Here is an 18,932-nt window from a genome sequence, read left to right on the forward strand (position 1 = left end):
ACGCCAGGTTCTTGTGCCCACTACAGTGAGTCCCCTCCCATAAGGAACTGCTTTAGGACATCCCCAATGTTATTCCCTGTGGAATACCAGTGTACCCCGCTGCAGAAAAGAAGATTTATGGTAAGAACTTACCTTTGTTAAATCTCTTTCTGCGAGGTACACTGGATTCCACAGGGCGCCCATCCTGACGCACTTAGCTTCTTTGGATTTGTATGGCATTAGCCGCTGGTACCTTCTCCTGTCGTGATGGTCTGTGGCTACTAACTGTTGTCGTCTCTTTTGCCTGCTACTGCATTGGACTGGTTAACAAAACTGAGCTCCAGTGCCTGGAGGCAGGGATATAGAGGACACGGTGCTATGCATTCTGGGAACAGTCAAAGCTTTTAGCCTGTTGGTGCCTCGGATCAAGATCCAACTCTACATCCCAATGTTATTCCCTGTGGAATCCAGTGTATCTCGCAGAAAGAGATTTAACAAAGGTATATTCTTACCATAAATCTCCTTTTTTTCATTTTTTTGTTTGCATGTGAAAATGTTTCTCAGTGTTAATGAATGAATAAATCTACATATATTAAAATGTAACAGAACCGGTGTAATAATAGGATTGGTCATTTAGCTGTGGGTTCTTCTAGTATTTTTAATTGAAGTTCATAAATCCTAAATTCTGATTGCTGGCCATGGGCCCTAAGCAGCATTGTGGGACTATCCACACTCTATCCCGACTCTTTAGCCAGTCCTCCTACTACCCTGGACTTACTTGATGCACCTGCCTCTTCTCCATTATAGGATCATGATGTTGGATCCTAGAGGAAATCCAAGCCTGTTTAGAGGAATCCTTGGGATTTTTCTGTGATCTCCCTTAGGTCTCTTATTAGCTTTGCTGATGAAACTTAAAGTGGATGTTCCTATAATGAAGAAGCACATCTGGTTTCTATGCAACCACATTAGTGGCTCATTTGATTTTAACTGTATACGCCCTCAGCGGTGTTTCTTCAGGCTGTTTTGGTTAAAAACAGAATTGCATAATATAGTACTAAAAAAAAAATCCTTTCCTTATGAACCGCAGACAAATTGCAAAACCCCAGCTGGACTAAACCTGTTTCTCTAGCGGTGCAGAAGTTTGCACTAGTTAATGGGAACAGTTTGGCAGATTGGTGACGTTATTGCCAAGTTTGGATTTGAAGCATTATGTACCAACATGCATAAGAACATTTCATTTAGCAGTATGAGATTATGTAAATAAGATTAAAGGCTGGAGAATGCTTATTTCTCTATCGTCCTAAGTGGATGCTGGGGTTCCTGAAAGGACCATGGGAATAGCGGCTCCGCAGGAGACAGGGCACAAAAAAGTAAAGCTTTACTAGGTCAGGTGGTGTGCACTGGCTCCTCCCCCTATGACCCTCCTCCAGACTCCAGTTAGATTTTGTGCCCGAACGAGAAGGGTGCAATCTAGGTGGCTCTCCTAAAGAGCTGCTTAGAGAAAGTTTAGTTTAGGTTTTTTTCTTTACAGTGAGTCCTGCTGGCAACAGGATCACTGCAACGTGGGACTTAGGGGGAAAGTAGTAAACTCACCTGCATGCAGAGTGGATTTGCTGCTTGGCTACTGGACACCATTAGCTCCAGAGGGATCGAACACAGGCCCAGCCGTGGAGTCCGGTCCCGGAGCCGCGCCGCCGACCCCCTTGCAGATGCTGAAGCGTGAAGAGGTCCGGAAACCGGCGGCTGAAGACTCCTCAGTCTTCATAAGGTAGCGCACAGCACTGCAGCTGTGCGCCATTTTCCTCTCAGCACACTTCACTGGGCAGTCACTGAGGGTGCAGAGCGCTGGGGGGGGGCGCTCTGAGAGGCAAATATAAACCTTATACAAGGCTAAAAATACCTCACATATAGCCCATAGGGGCTATATGGAGATATTTAACCCCTGCCTGACTGGAAAAATAGCGGGAGAAGAACCCGCCGAAAAAGGGGCGGGGCCTATCTCCTCAGCACACGGCGCCATTTTCTGTCACAGCTCCGCTGGTCAGGACGGCTCCCAGGTCTCTCCCCTGCACTGCACTACAGAAACAGGGTAAAACAGAGAGGGGGGGCACATTAATGGCTATATATATATATATATTATATATTAAAGCAGCTATAAGGGAGCACTTAATATAAGGATATCCCTTGTATATATAGCGCTTTGTGGTGTGTGCTGGCAGACTCTCCCTCTGTCTCCCCAAAAGGGCTAGTGGGTCCTGTCTTCATTAGAGCATTCCCTGTGAGTTTGCGGTGTGTGTCGGTACGGGGTGTCGACATGTATGAGGACGATATTGGTGTGGAGGCGGAGCAATTGCCAAATATGCAGATGTCACCCCCCAGGGGGTCGACACCAGAATGGATGCCTTTATTTGTGGAATTACGTGATGGTTTATCTTCCCTTAAACAGTCAGTTGAGGACATGAGGCGGCCGGACAATCAATTAATGCCTGTCCAGGCGCCTCAAACACCGTCAGGGGCTGTAAAACGCCCTTTGCCTCAGTCGGTCGACACAGACCCAGACACAGGCACTGATTCCAGTGACGACGGTAGAAATTCAAACGTATTTTCCAGTAGGGCCACACGTTATATGATTTTGGCAATGAAGGAGACGTTACATTTAGCTGATACTACAGATACCGTAAAACAGGGTATTATGTATGGTGTGAAAAAACTACAAACAGTTTTTCCTGAATCAGAAGAATTAAATGACGTGTGTGATGAAGCGTGGGTTGCTCCTGATAAAAAGTTGATAATTTCAAAAAAGTTATTGGCATTATACCCTTTCCCGCCAGAGGTTAGGGCGCGCTGGGAAACACCCCCTAAGGTGGACAAGGCGCTCACACGCTTATCTAAACAAGTGGCGTTACCCTCTCCTGAGACGGCCGCACTTAAGGATCCATCAGATAGAAAGATGGAAGTTATTCAAAAGAATATATACACACATGCAGGTGTTATACTACGACCAGCTATAGCAACTGCCTGGATGTGCAGTGCTGGAGTAGTTTGGTCAGAATCCCTGATTGAAAATATTGATACCCTAGATAGGGACAATGTTTTACTGTCGTTAGAACAAATAAAGGATGCATTTATCTATATGCGTGATGCACAGAGGGATATTTGCACACTGGCATCTCGGGTGAGTGCTATGTCCATTTCAGCCAGAAGAGCCTTATGGACACGACAGTGGACAGGCGATGCGGATTCAAAACGTCACATGGAGGTTTTGCCGTATAAAGGGGAGGAGTTATTTGGAGTTGGTCTATCAGACTTGGTGGCCACGGCTACTGCCGGGAAATCCACTTTTTTACCTCAAGTCACTCCCCAACAGAGAAAGGCACCGACCTTTCAACCGCAGCCTTTTCGCTCCTACAAAAATAAGAGAGCAAAGGGTTTGTCGTACCTGCCACGAGGCAGAGGAAGAGGGAAGAGACACCAACAGGCAGCTCCTTCCCAGGAACAGAAGCCCTCCCCGGCTCCTGCAAAAACCTCAGCATGACGCTGGGGCCTCTCAAGCGGACTCGGGGACAGTGGGCGGCCGTCTCAAAAATTACAGCGCGCAGTGGGCTCACTCGCAGGTAGACCCCTGGATCCTGCAGATAATATCTCAGGGGTACAGGTTGGAATTAGAGACGGATCCTCCTCATCGTTTCCTGAAGTCTGCTTTACCAACCGTCTCTTCCGAAAGGGAGAGGGTGTTGGAAGCCATTCACAAGCTGTACGCTCAGCAGGTGATAGTCAAAGTACCCCTATTACAACAAGGAAAGGGGTATTATTCCACTCTATTTGTGGTACCGAAGCCGGATGGCTCGGTAAGGCCTATTCTAAATCTGAAGTCCTTGAACCTCTACATAAAAAAGTTCAAGTTCAAGATGGAGTCACTCAGAGCAGTGATAGCGAACCTGGAAGAAGGGGACTTTATGGTATCCTTGGACATCAAGGATGCGTATCTACACGTTCCGATTTACCCCGCACACCAGGGGTACCTCAGGTTCATTGTTCAAAACTGTCACTATCAGTTTCAGACGCTGCCGTTCGGATTGTCCACGGCGCCTCGGGTCTTTACCAAGGTAATGGCCGAGATGATGATTCTTCTTCGAAGAAAAGGCGTATTAGTTATCCCATACTTGGACGATCTCCTAATAAGGGCAAGGTCCAGAGAACAGCTGGAGACAGCTTTAGCACTATCTCAAGAGGTGCTAAGACAACACGGGTGGATTCTGAATATTCCAAAATCCCATTTAATCCCGACAACTCGTCTGCTGTTCCTAGGAATGATTCTGGACACGGTTCAGAAAAAGGTTTTCCTTCCAGAGGAAAAAGCCAAGGAGTTATCCGATCTGGTCAGGAACCTCCTAAAACCAGGAAAGGTGTCAGTACATCAATGCACAAGAGTCCTGGGAAAAATGGTGGCTTCTTACGAAGCAATTCCATTCGGCAGATTCCATGCAAGAATATTCCAAAGGGATCTGTTGGACAAATGGTCAGGGTCGCATCTGCAGATGCACCTGCGAATAACCCTGTCACCAAAGACAAGGGTGTCACTTCTGTGGTGGTTGCAGAAGGCTCACCTATTAGAAGGCCGCAGATTCGGCATTCAGGATTGGATCCTGGTGACCACGGACGCCAGCCTGAGAGGCTGGGGAGCAGTCACACAAGGAAGAAACTTCCAGGGAGTATGGACGAGTCTGGAAAAGTCTCTTCACATAAACATTCTGGAACTAAGAGCAATCTACAATGCTCTAAGCCAGGCGGAACTTCTCCTGAAAGGAAAGCCGGTGTTGATTCAGTCGGACAACATCACGGCGGTCGCCCATGTAAACAGGCAGGGCGGCACAAGAAGCAGGAGTGCAATGGCAGAAGCTGCCAAGATTCTTCGCTGGGCGGAGAATCACGTGATAGCACTGTCAGCAGTGTTCATCCCGGGCGTGGACAACTGGGAAGCAGACTTCCTCAGCAGACACGATCTTCATCCGGGAGAGTGGGGTCTACATCCAGAAGTCTTCAACATGTTAATAGACCGTTGGGAAAGACCAATTGTAGACATGATGGCGTCTCGCCTCAACAAGAAACTGGACAAATATTGCGCCAGGTCAAGAGATCCACAGGCAATAGCTGTGGACGCACTGGTAACTCTTTGGGTGTACCAGTCAGTGTATGTGTTTCCTCCTCTGCCGCTCATACCAAAGGTATTGAAGATCATACGGCAAAGAAGAGTAAGAACAATACTAGTGGTTCCGGATTGGCCGAGAAGGACTTGGTATCCGGAACTTCAAGAGATGCTCACGGACGAACCGTGGCCTCTACCTCTGAGAAGGGACCTGCTACAGCAGGGTCCCTGTCTTTTTCAAGACTTACCGCGGCTGCGTTTGACGGCATGGCGGTTGAACGCCAGATCCTAAAAGGGAAAGGCATTCCAGAAGAAGTCATTCCTACCTTGATTAAGGCACGGAAGGAAGTCACCGTGAAACATTATCACCGCATTTGGCGAAAATATGTAGCGTGGTGCGAGGATCGGAGTGTTCCGACGGAGGAATTCCAACTGGGTCGTTTCCTACATTTCCTGCAATCAGGATTATCTATGGGTCTCAAATTGGGATCCATTAAGGTTCAAATTTCGGCCCTGTCAATATTCTTCCAAAAAGAATTGGCCTCTGTCCCTGAGGTCCAGACTTTTGTCAAGGGAGTACTGCATATACAGCCTCCTGTGGTGCCTCCGGTGGCACCGTGGGATCTAAATGTAGTTTTAGATTTCCTCAAATCCCATTGGTTTGAACCATTGAAAAAGGTGGATTTGAAATATCTCACATTGAAAGTGACTATGTTACTAGCCCTGGCCTCTGCCAGGAGAGTATCTGAATTGGCGGCTTTATCTTATAAAAGTCCTTATCTAATCTTCCATTCGGATAGGGCAGAACTGCGGACTCGTCCGCATTTTCTCCCTAAAGTGGTATCAGCATTTCATCTGAACCAACCTATTGTGGTGCCTGCGGCCACTAGCGACTTGGAGGACTCCAAGTTGTTGGACGTTGTCAGAGCCTTAAAAATATACATTTCAAGGACGGCTGGAGTCAGAAAATCTGACTCGCTGTTTATATTGTATGCACCCAACAAGTTGGGCGCACCTGCTTCTAAGCAGTCGATTGCTCGTTGGATTTGTAACACAATTCAACTTGCACATTCTGTGGCAGGCCTGCCACAGCCTAAAACTGTAAAAGCCCACTCCACAAGGAAGGTGGGCTCATCTTGGGCGGCTGCCCGAGGGGTCTCGGCATTACAACTCTGCCGAGCAGCTACGTGGTCGGGGGAGAACACGTTTGTAAAATTTTACAAATTTGATACCCTGGCAAAGGAGGACCTGGAGTTCTCTCATTCGGTGCTGCAGAGTCATCCGCACTCTCCCGCCCGTTTGGGAGCTTTGGTATAATCCCCATGGTCCTTTCAGGAACCCCAGCATCCACTTAGGACGATAGAGAAAATAAGAATTTACTTACCGATAATTCTATTTCTCGGAGTCCGTAGTGGATGCTGGGCGCCCATCCCAAGTGCGGATTATCTGCAATACTTGTACATAGTTATTGTTAACTAATTCGGGTTATTGTTAAGGAGCCATCTTTAAGAGGCCCTTTCTGTTATCATACTGTTAACTGGGTTTAGATCACAAGTTGTACGGTGTGATTGGTGTGGCTGGTATGAGTCTTACCCGGGATTCAAAATGCCTCCCTTATTGTGTATGCTCGTCCGGGCACAGTACCTAACTGGAGTCTGGAGGAGGGTCATAGGGGGAGGAGCCAGTGCACACCACCTGACCTAGTAAAGCTTTACTTTTTTGTGCCCTGTCTCCTGCGGAGCCGCTATTCCCATGGTCCTTTCAGGAACCCCAGCATCCACTACGGACTCCGAGAAATAGAATTATCGGTAAGTAAATTCTTATTTTACAGGTCTGTTTGCAGCTCTGCAGGAGGACACATAGCATGGTTCTCCCCACAGAAGGGCTACATCTTCCTACATAAAGTACCCCATGTTCAATACAGCAGCAACATATGCTCAATACATAGAGCTAAAACCAGAATGTACCTCGGCCAGAAAGTCAAATAAACAGATGAAATACTGCAAAAATCCTAGTGGATTTATGAGCAGGGTGGCCAGTCTAGTTCACTGGGATAGACTGCACTGAGCCAACAAAGCAGGACTAGGTCTGACTGGGCCTATGGACAAGGTCTTTATGAGCATGTTCATTTCTTCCCTGGCTTTGCTAAGAGACAGACCTCTTTTCCTAACACACTGCCTATCACAGCTTCACCAGAAATGAATCTGAGGGGTCAGTTCAATTACATGCAAGTTATTCGCGGCAATATGCGGCACTTACATTAGTTTTTGTTTGCAGCCCTATAGGGGCAAAATCAGGCTGTGAGGGGTCGATTTCAGCTGCAGTTGCAAAAGTAATTCACCCTCCTCGTACCTGAATTGACCACTAAATTTGGTATTCAAACAACATGTAACAGTAGAATTTAACACATTTAAGAAAGAATGGTACTATTGAAACTTTCCATACTGTAACACATGCACACAGCGACCTCCTGGTATTCAATAAAGTCTGTTAAGTTAACACATCCCCTCTGTATCTAAGACAATATATAATATACAACAATACCATAACTAAAACTCAGTGGATTTGAAATGCCGGCGGTCGAGATGCTGGTAGTCGGAATACCATCCGCGGCATCCCATCAGGGGGAAGGAAAGTATACTTACATTCCCCCAGTGGCCCCCTAACCCTTCCTTGCAGCAGCCTAAACCTAACATCACCCTCCCCGCAGCGTTAACCTTCCACCCCCCCCCGCAGCCTAACCCTTCTCCCGCAGCCTAAACCTTACGTGTCCTGCATCCCGGAACATACTCATTCGGGATCCGGCGCTTGACTTCTGACCCTTTTCAGGATGCTGGTGTCGGCATTCCGAGTGGGATCGGGATTCCGGCATCAGTATTTCAACTGCTGGGATCCCGACCTCCGGGATCCTGACCGGATCCCACTAAAGCACAGTTACAGCATTTAGAAAGGTATGCTACTATAAGCACACACTATAAATATTGTCAGTGCTATTTTTCTCTCATTAAATATGACATAATCAGGAACTGGATTCCTGAAGCTCTCCTAGGCCAAAATGTATTTTCCATAAGATCAGTTTAATTTTAAAGTCCATTTTCTCTGACGTCCTAGTGGATGCTGGGACTCCGTAAGGACCATGGGGAACAGCGGCTCCGCAGGAGACAGGGCACAAAATAAAAGCTTAAGGATCAGGTGGTGTGCACTGGCTCCTCCCCCCATGACCCTCCTCCAGTTAGATTTTTGTGCCCGGCCGAGAAGGGTGCAATCTAGGTGGCTCTCCTGAGCTGCTTAGAATAAAAGTTTAGTTAGGTTTTTTTATTTTCAGTGAGTCCTGCTGGCAACAGGCTCACTGCATCGTGGGACTAAGGGGAGAAGAAACGGACTCACCTGAGTGCAGAGTGGATCGGGTTTCTTAGGCTACTGGACACTAGCTCCAGAGGGACGATCACAGGTTCAGCCTGGATGGGTTACCGGAGCCGCGCCGCCGTCCCCCTTACAGAGCCAGAAGAGACGAAGAGGTCCGGTGAAATCGGCGGCAGAAGACATCCTGTCTTCAGTCTAAGGTAGCGCACAGCACCGCAGCTGTGCGCCATTGCTCTCAGCACACTTCACACTCCGGTCACTGAGGGTGCAGGGCGCTGGGGGGGAGCGCCCTGAGACGCAATATAACAATATACCTTAGGTGGCAAAAAGAATACATCACATATAGCTCCTGGGCTATATGGATGTATTTTAATCCCCTGCCATTTTTACACAAAAAAGCGGGAGATAAGGACGTCGTGAAGGGGCGGAGCCTATCTCCTCAGCACACAAGCGCCATTTTCCCTCACAGCTCCGCTGGAAGGACGGCTCCATGACTCTCCCCTGCAGTCCTGCTTCAGAATCAGGGTAAAAAAGAGAAGGGGGGGCATTTTTGGCAGCAAATAACGATAATAACAGCAGCTATTAGGGAATAACACTTATATAAGGTTATCCCTGTATATATATATAGCGCTGGGTGTGTGCTGGCAGACTCTCCCTCTGTCTCTCCAAAGGGCTAAGTGGGGTCCTGTCCTCTATCAGAGCATTCCCGGTGTGTGTGCTGTGTGTCGGTACGCGTGTGTCGACATGTATGAGGAGGAAAATGATGTGGAGGCGGAGCAGTTGCCTGTGTTGGTGATGTCACCCCCTAGGGAGTCGACACCTGACTGGATGATTGTATTTAAACAATTAAGTGATAATGTCAGCAATTTGCAAAAAACTGTTGACGACATGAGACAGCCGGCAAATCAATTAGTGCCTGTCCAGGCGTCTCAGACACCGTCAGGGGCGCTAAAACGCCCGTTACCTCAGTGGGTCGACACAGACCCGGACACAGATACTGAGTCTAGTGTCGACGGTGACGAGACAAACGTAATGTCCAGTAGGGCCACACGTTACATGATCACGGCAATGAAAGAGGCCTTGAACCTTTCTGACACTACAAGTACCACAAAGAAGGGTATTATGTGGGGTGAGAAAAAACTACCAATAGTTTTTCCTGAGTCAGAGGAAATAAATGAGGTGTGTGAAAAAGCGTGGGTTTCCCCCGATAAAAAACAGCTAATTTCTAAAAAATTATTAGCATTATATCCTTTCCCGCCAGAGGTTAGGGCGCGTTGGGAAACACCCCCTAGGGTAGATAAGGAGCTCACACGTTTATCTAAACAAGTAGCGTTACCGTCTCCTGATACGGCCACCCTCAAAGAACCAGCTGATAGAAGGCTGGAAAATATCCTAAAAAGTATATACACACATACTGGTGTTATACTGCGACCAGCAATCGCCTCAGCCTGGATGTGCAGTGCTGGAGTCGCATGGTCGGATTCCCTGACTGAGAATATTGATACCCTGGATAGGGACAATATTTTGTTAACTATAGAACATTTAAAGGATGCATTACTATATATGCGTGATGCACAGAGGGATATTTGCACCCTGGCATCAAGAGTAAGTGCTATGTCCATCTCTGCCAGAAGAGCGTTATGGACGCGACAGTGGTCAGGGGATGCGGATTCCAAACGGCACATGGAAGTATTGCCGTATAAAGGGGAGGAGTTATTTGGGGCTGGTCTATCGGACCTGGTGGCCACGGCAACGGCTGGAAAATCCACCTTTTTACCCCAGGTCACTCCACATCAGCAGAAAAAGACACCGTCTTTTCAAACTCAGTCCTTTCGTTCCCATAAGTACAAGCGAGCAAAAGGCCGCTCTTTTCTGCCCCGGGGCAGAGGAAGAGGAAAAAGACTGCACCATGCAGCCGCTTCCCAGGAACAGAAGCCCTCCCCTGCTTCTGCCAAGTCTTCAGCATGACGCTGGGGCTTTACAAGCAGACTCAGATATGGTGGGGGCCCGTCTCAAGAATTTCAACGCGCAGTGGGCTAACTCGCAAGTGGATCCCTGGATTCTACAGGTAGTATCGCAGGGGTACAAACTGGAATTCGAGGCGTTTCCCCCTCGTCGGTTCCTGAAGTCTGCTTTACCAAAGTCTCCCTCCGACAGGGAGGCAGTTTTGGAAGCCATTCACAAGCTGTATTCCCAGCAGGTGATAATCAAGGTACCCCTCCTGCAACAAGAAAAGGGGTATTATTCCACGCTGTTTGTGGTACCGAAGCCGGACGGCTCGGTGAGACCAATTTTAAATCTGAAATCCTTGAACACTTACATAAAAAGGTTCAAATTCAAGATGGAGTCACTCAGAGCAGTGATAGCGAACCTGGAAGAAGGGGACTATATGGTGTCTCTGGACATCAAAGATGCTTATCTCCACGTCCCAATATACCCTTCTCACCAAGGGTACCTCAGGTTTGTAGTACAAAACTGTCATTATCAGTTTCAGACGCTGCCGTTTGGATTGTCCACGGCACCTCGGGTCTTTACCAAGGTAATGGCCGAAATGATGATTCTTCTACGAAGAAAAGGCATTTTAATTATCCCTTACTTGGACGATCTCCTGATAAGGGCAAGATCCAGGGAACAGTTAGAAGTCGGAGTAGCACTATCTCAGGTAGTGTTACGTCAGCACGGGTGGATTCTAAATATTCCAAAATCGCAGCTGATTCCAACGACACGTCTACTGTTCCTAGGAATGATTCTGGACACAGTCCAGAAGAAGGTGTTTCTCCCGGAGGAGAAGGCCAGGGAGTTATCCGAGCTAGTCAGGAACCTCCTAAAACCAGGCCAGGTCTCAGTGCATCAGTGCACGAGTGTCCTGGGAAAAATGGTGGCTTCTTACGAAGCGATTCCATTCGGAAGATTCCATGCAAGAACATTTCAGTGGGATCTACTGGACAAATGGTCCGGATCGCATCTGCAGATGCATCAGCGGATAACCCTGTCGCCAAGGACAAGGGTGTCTCTCCTGTGGTGGCTACAGAGTGCTCGTCTACTAGAGGGCCGCAGATTTGGCATTCAGGATTGGATCCTGGTAACCACGGATGCCAGCCTGAGAGGCTGGGGAGCAGTCACACAGGGAAGGAATTTCCAGGGCCTGTGGTCAAGCATGGAAACATCTCTTCATATAAACATTCTGGAACTAAGGGCCATTTACAATGCCCTAAGTCAAGCAAAACCTCTGCTTCAGGGTCAGGCGGTGTTGATCCAATCGGACAACATCACGTCAGTCGCCCACGTAAACAGACAGGGCGGCACGAGAAGCAGGAGGGCAATGGCAGAAGCTGCAAGGATTCTTCGCTGGGCGGAAAATCATGTGATAGCACTGTCAGCAGTATTCATTCCGGGAGTGGACAACTGGGAAGCAGACTTCCTCAGCAGACACGACCTTCACCCGGGAGAGTGGGGACTTCACCCAGAAGTCTTCCACCTGATTGTAAACCGTTGGGAAAAACCAAAGGTGGACATGATGGCGTCACGTCTAAACAAAAAACTGAACAGATATTGCGCCAGGTCAAGGGACCCTCAGGCAATAGCAGTGGACGCTCTGGTAACGCCGTGGGTGTACCAGTCAGTGTATGTGTTCCCTCCTCTGCCTCTCATACCAAAAGTACTGAGAATCATAAGAAGGAGAGGAGTAAGAACTATACTCGTGGTCCCGGATTGGCCAAGAAGGACTTGGTACCCGGAACTTCAAGAGATGCTCACGGACGAACCGTGGCCTCTACCTCTAAGAAAGGACCTGCTACTGCAGGGGCCTTGTCTGTTCCAAGACTTACCGCGGCTGCGTTTGACGGCATGGCGGTTGAACGCCGGATCCTGAGGGAAAAAGGCATTCCAGAAGAAGTCATTCCTACTCTGGTCAAAGCCAGGAAGGACGTAACCGCAAAACATTATCACCGCATTTGGCGTAAATATGTTGCGTGGTGTGAGGCCAAGAGGGCCCCTACAGAGGAATTTCAACTGGGTCGTTTCCTTCATTTCCTGCAAACAGGACTGTCTATGGGCCTAAAATTAGGGTCCATTAAGGTTCAAATTTCGGCCCTGTCGATTTTCTTCCAGAAAGAACTGGCTTCAGTACCTGAAGTTCAGACATTTGTAAAAGGGGTGCTGCACATACAGCCTCCTTTTGTGCCTCCAGTGGCACCTTGGGATCTCAACGTGGTGTTGAGTTTTCTAAAGTCACATTGGTTTGAACCACTTTCCACTGTGGACTTAAAATATCTCACATGGAAGGTGTCGATGCTGTTAGCCTTGGCTTCAGCCAGGCGTGTGTCAGAATTGGCGGCCTTGTCATATAAAAGCCCTTACTTAATTTTTCATTCTGACAGGGCGGAATTGAGGACTCGTCCTCAATTTCTACCTAAGGTGGTTTCTGCATTTCACATGAACCAACCTATTGTGGTACCTGCGGCTACCAGGGACTTAGAGGACTCTAAGTTGCTTGACGTTGTCAGGGCCTTGAAAATATATGTTTCCAGGACGGCTGGAGTCAGAAAATCTGACTCGCTGTTTATCCTGTATGCACCCAACAAGCTGGGTGCTCCTGCTTCTAAGCAGACGATTGCTCGTTGGATTTGTAGTACAATTCAGCTTGCACATTCTGTGGCAGGATTGCCACAGCCAAAATCAGTAAAAGCCCATTCCACAAGGAAAGTGGGCTCATCTTGGGCGGCTGCCCGAGGGGTCTCGGCTTTACAACTTTGCCGAGCAGCTACTTGGTCAGGGGCAAACACGTTTGCTAAATTCTACAAATTTGATACCCTGGCTGAGGAGGACCTGGAGTTCTCTCATTCGGTGCTGCAGAGTCATCCGCACTCTCCCGCCCGTTTGGGAGCTTTGGTATAATCCCCATGGTCCTTACGGAGTCCCAGCATCCACTAGGACGTCAGAGAAAATAAGATTTTACTTACCGATAAATCTATTTCTCGTAGTCCGTAGTGGATGCTGGGCGCCCATCCCTAGTGCGGATTGTCTGCAATACTTGTATATAGTTATTGTTACAAAAATTCGGGTTATTATTGTTGTGAGCCATCTTTTCAGAGGCTCCCTTACGTTTATCATACTGTTAACTGGGTTCAGATCACAAGTTGTACGGTGTGATTGGTGTGGCTGGTATGAGTCTTACCCGGGATTCAATATCCTTCCTTATTATGTACGCTCGTCCGGGCACAGTGTCCTAGCTGAGGCTTGGAGGAGGGTCATGGGGGGAGGAGCCAGTGCACACCACCTGATCCTTAAGCTTTTATTTTGTGCCCTGTCTCCTGCGGAGCCGCTGTTCCCCATGGTCCTTACGGAGTCCCAGCATCCACTACGGACTACGAGAAATAGATTTATCGGTAAGTAAAATCTTATTTTCAGTGCTCCCTTTTCTAAAAACTGTGTATCATCTATCTATCTATCTATCTATCTATCTATCTATCTATCTATAACTTTTTTAATAGCTCCACCTCCAGATCGATAGTTCCCGAACCTATTTCTCTAGAGAAATAGTACTTAATATAGGAATACTGTAAATGTATAACTATGGATCCCACCTGGCAACATTTATAAACTGTGTCATTGGAACGTAAAGGAGTAATACATTTGTAACTTAACCTGTTTACGAGTTGCTGGCAAGATGGGATGCTAGGCAGCTTTGATTTTAACGGACCTGCCGAATCCTCTGTCCTTACCACAGCTTGCTGGTTAGGGTCACAGTCTTGTTGTACAAGGGATGATATTCCATAAAACTGGTGCAGCTCAAAAAAGGTCTGGGTCTCTTAAATAAGTTTAGTAATATATCACCAGCTACTAGAAGCAGAAGGACAGAGAGAAAAGATTTGTAAGCTCTTATTTCTTGGTTGCACATTGATGATATTGCAGTTAAATAAAAAAGTTGATGTATGGAATAGTGAGGAGGCAATATGGATGTTATTGTAGTGGTGCTGGGGGGAGGGAAATTGTTCGATAAACATTGTCACCAACCTCTTCCTCTTCACAGCACGCAATAGCAGACAAAGTGAGGACTGTGCGGAAATACCGGAGCAGCCAAATGAGTAAGTACACAGTTACTGTTATGTTCAGTGTGCAGGTACCGTGCATTCCTTTTTGTGTTTAGTTGTGTGCACATAAACTTCTGCTATCATGGAATAGTGACCACTGTGTGTGTTCTACCTGAGTAATAAAACAAATTCCCCTTCCACGCTGCTCTTATGACTTTTCACATTAGATCATTTGTCCAAAAGAAGTTTTTTACAACTACATGATCAGTCTTGGTGAGCAGAAGTGGGAATAATGATGTAATAGATGGGCACATACACTACCCCTTCACTTACATGTCAGACTGACTCCTAGTGCCCTTATTATTAGTGAGTTTATGATTACAACATATTTTTTAAATTTTTTGATCATATTTTTTGAATTCAATAATTGGTAGCTGTTTATTTCTAAGTCAATGGCCCCTGAGCTCTCGTTTGCGTGGCCCTTCTTTTGAAAAACTATTATGTGCTACAGGTTGAGTCTCCCTTATCCAAAATGCTTGGGACCAGAGGTATTTTGGATATCGGATTTTTCCGTATTTTGGAATAATTGCATACCATAATGAGATATCATGGTGATGGGACCTAAATCTAAGCACAGAATGCATTTATGTTTCATATATACCATATACACACAGCCTGAAGGTCATTTTAGCCAATATTTTTTATAACTTTGTGCATTAAACAAAGTGTGTCTACATTCACACAATTCATTTATGTTTCATATACACCTTATACACACATCCTGAAGGACATTTAATACAATATTTTTTAATAACTTTGTGTATTAAACAATGTTTGTGTACATTGAGCCATCAGAAAACAAAGGTTTCACTATCTCACTCTCACTCAAAAAAGTCCGTATTTCGGAATATTCCGTATTTCGGAATATTTGGATATGGGATACTCAACCTGTATCAGCTAAACAGCACTTATTAATTAGATTTTAATATCAGTAGCACAAATACTTACATTTTTTAACAGTTTATATTTGAGTAGAAATAATATACTAAATTTGTATCTAGCAACATAGTAATGAAAATCAATATTCTATTAGTCCAGAACTGAACCATGGGCTCAGAAATTAAAAAATGAAGACCTGCAAATTAGTTCATTGTTTACTGTTTTGCAATTGTGAGGTCATTGATTGGTATAGTAAAACTTTGCACTGGCAAGACGTTGGTTTGAACGATGGCTGTCTCTGCTGCACAAAAGTGAAATAACAAGAGTCCATGGTTAAAATGAGATGTACTGGTGAAAAAGGCACACGTATGATGTTCCTTGCTGGGCATGAAGGCTCACAGTCATTTCCTTTTCACAAAAACACAGAATTTTCCATCAGCTCTGCGCCAGAGGAGATCTGGTCTGTATGTGATGCATTTGGCGCCTTACAGTTTCAGTTAAGGAAAGAGAAAATATTTCTAGGTGGGATGCAGTCAATTTACCAGCTGTCGAGATCCCAGGGTTCAGGAGACCGACGCCGGAATACCGAAAGTCGGTGATATTCCAACAGCCGGAATCCCTACCACCTCCGGATATTCCCACTCAGTTGGTGGGTCCATGCCACCAAGCGAGTGGGAATAGAACCTGTGGCGAGCGAATTGAGCCACCGGACCCGATGCACGGCGAACCCGTGAGGGGACTTGCTGCTTCGCCGACGAGATTCCGGCAGTTGGGATACCGCTGTCGGTATAGTGACAGCCGGCATCCCCTCGGCTGGGATATTGTCTGTATCCCTTCTAGGTTAATTTTGTCTAATGTAAAGTAAAAAACCTTCAAACACACAAAAGTGCCACAGGTAATAAAGATACTTCTGATTATTCCCTCTCTATAGTAATTAATGTCATTCATAAACAAGGGTACTCTGAGCAGTATTTCAGGAGAAGGTTGAAATAAATGAAATGAATGGTACAGTTGATGTGACATTTACACTGTTACACAGTACAACTCTTCAGATTTCTTATTCACTCCATAAACATAAGTGCACTTGTAGTACATAGAGTGGAGAGCAGGCAGCACCTTTAGAATTCACTGTGTGTACCCAGCTTTAGTCGTACAGGTACAGAAACAAGGCTGTATATTCATACACTTCGTAAATGATGTTCTGTGCAACTTTAGTTGTGGCTCCATCATGTGGTAGATACTGGTTTTGCACTTAAATTAATTTTCTGATTTAATCATGATCTCTACACAGTATAGAGCAATATAATGGCTAAGAGGGTTTTATTTGCTTTTCTTTCATTCTGTACTCAAATTTAAATTTGTCTTTAAATATATTTATATTATCAGAGAACAGCATCTAGATAACGGACTATGGCCCTCATTCCGAGTTGTTCGCTCGCTAGCTGCTTTTAGCAGCATTGCACACGCTAAGCCGCCGCCTACTGGGAGTGAATCTTAGCTTTGCAGAATTGCGAACGAAAGATTCGCATAATTGCGAATAGAAATTTCTTTGCAGTTTCTGAGTAGCTCGGGACTTACTCTGCCACTGCGATCAGTTCAGTCAGTTTCGCTCCTGGTTTGACGTCACAAACACACCCAGCGTTCGCCCAGACACTCCCCCGTTTCTCCAGCCACTCCCGCGTTTTTCCCAGAAACTGCAGCGTTTTTCCGCACACACCCATAAAACGGCCAGTTTCCGCCCAGAAACACCCACTTCCTGTAAATCACACTCCGATCACCAGAACGATGAAAAATCCTCGTTATGCCGTGAGTAAAATACCTAACTTTTGAGTAAAATAACTAAGCGCATGCACTCTGCGAACCTTGCGCATGCGCAGTAAGCGACTAATCGCAATATAGCGAAACTCGGCAACAAGCGAACAACTCGGAATGAGGGCCAATAGGTACCTATCAGTGGTATCAATAATATATAGTATAACTATATATAAAAAATAGGATTTTAATTACCTACCGGTAAATCCTTTTCTCGTAGTCCGTAGAGGATACTGTGGTCCACATTAGTACCATGGGGTATAGACTGGTCCACTAGGAGCCTTGGGAAATTTAAGAAATCAATAGTGTGCACTGGCTCCTCCCTCTATGCCACTCCTACCAGACTCAGTCTAGAAACTAGGCCCGAGGAGACGGACATAACCTGAGGAAGGATGTAGTAGAACAGTTGTGAGATTCGAACCAACACACCCAAACAAGAGGAAAGCGATGCTAACTAAAACTGAACAGAAACAGCAACTGCTGAACCAACAACATTACTTAACGAAGTAACAGTGCAGGAAACACAAAGCACCGGGTGGGCACCCAGTATCCTCTACGGACTACGAGAAAAGGATTTACCGATAGGTAATTAAAATCCTATTTTCTCTTACGTCCTAGCGGATACTGGGGTATTAGTACCATGGGGATGTACCAAAGCTCCCAAACCGTGCGGGAGAGTGCTGAGGTTCCTGCAGAACTGATTGACCAAATTGGAGGTCTTCAGAGACCAAAGTATCAAACTTGTAGAATGTAGCAAACATGTTCAAACCTGACCAAGTAGCTGCTCGGCAGAGCTGTAAAGCCGAGACACCCCGGGCTGCCGCCCAGGAAGAACCCACCGACCTAGTAGAGTGGGCCTGTACTTTAGGAACCGGCAATCCTGCCGTAGAATAAACCTGCTGGATAGTAAGCCTGATCCAGCGAGCAATAGACTGCTTTGAAGCAGGACACCCAAACAGCGAGTCAGATTTTCTGTGACTAGCTGTCCTCTTCACGTAGATCTTCAAAGCCCTCACAACATCCAGGGACTTTGAGGTAGCAGAGGTGTCAGTAAGCACCGGAACCACAATAGGTTGGTTGATATGAACGCAGACACCACCTTAGGAAGAAATTGCTGACGAGTTCTGAGTTTAGCTCTATCCACATGAAAAATGAAATAGGGGCTTTTGTGAGACAAAGCCCCCAGTTCAGACACACACCTTGCGGAAGCTAAGGCCAACAGTGTAACAGTCTTCCACGTAAGAAACTTAACAACCTCCTGTAAAGGTTCAAACCAGTCCGATTGCAGAAACAGCAACACCACGTTAAGATCCCAAGGTGCCGTGGGAGGCACAAAGGGAACACCCTTCAAGAATGTCTGAACCTCAGGGAGGGAAGCCAATTGTTTCAGGAAGAAAATGGACAAGGCCGAAATCTGGACTTTCAAGGAGCCCAAACGTAGGCCCACATCCACTCCTGACTGCAGAAAAAGGAGAAAACGTCCCAGTTGAAATTCACACCACGAGACATATTTATTCCAAATACGGTGGTAATGTTTAGACGTTACCCCTTTTCTGGCCTGGATCAGGAAAAGGGGTAACGTATCCTCTGGTGCATATGAAGATGCGATCCGGACCATTTGTCCAACAGATCCAGCTGGAAGGGCGTCGCATGGAACCTTC

General features: G+C 46.4%; 1 protein-coding gene across 5 annotated transcripts in view; it reads left to right on the forward strand.

Moving 5' to 3' along the window:
• Nucleotides 1–18,932, forward strand: part of RAPGEFL1 (Rap guanine nucleotide exchange factor like 1) — a 136,013-nt gene that overhangs the window by 110,766 nt on the left and 6,315 nt on the right. For all 5 annotated transcript variants that reach the window (XM_063959774.1, XM_063959770.1, XM_063959771.1 and 2 more), the window contains one exon: nucleotides 14,520–14,574. In XM_063959774.1, coding sequence (XP_063815844.1) covers nucleotides 14,520–14,574 — 55 coding nt within the window. The remainder of the gene's footprint in view (nucleotides 1–14,519; nucleotides 14,575–18,932) is intronic.

Source organism: Pseudophryne corroboree, chromosome 3 (assembly GCF_028390025.1).
Source record: "Pseudophryne corroboree isolate aPseCor3 chromosome 3, aPseCor3.hap2, whole genome shotgun sequence".
Classification (NCBI taxonomy): Eukaryota; Metazoa; Chordata; class Amphibia; order Anura; family Myobatrachidae; genus Pseudophryne; species Pseudophryne corroboree.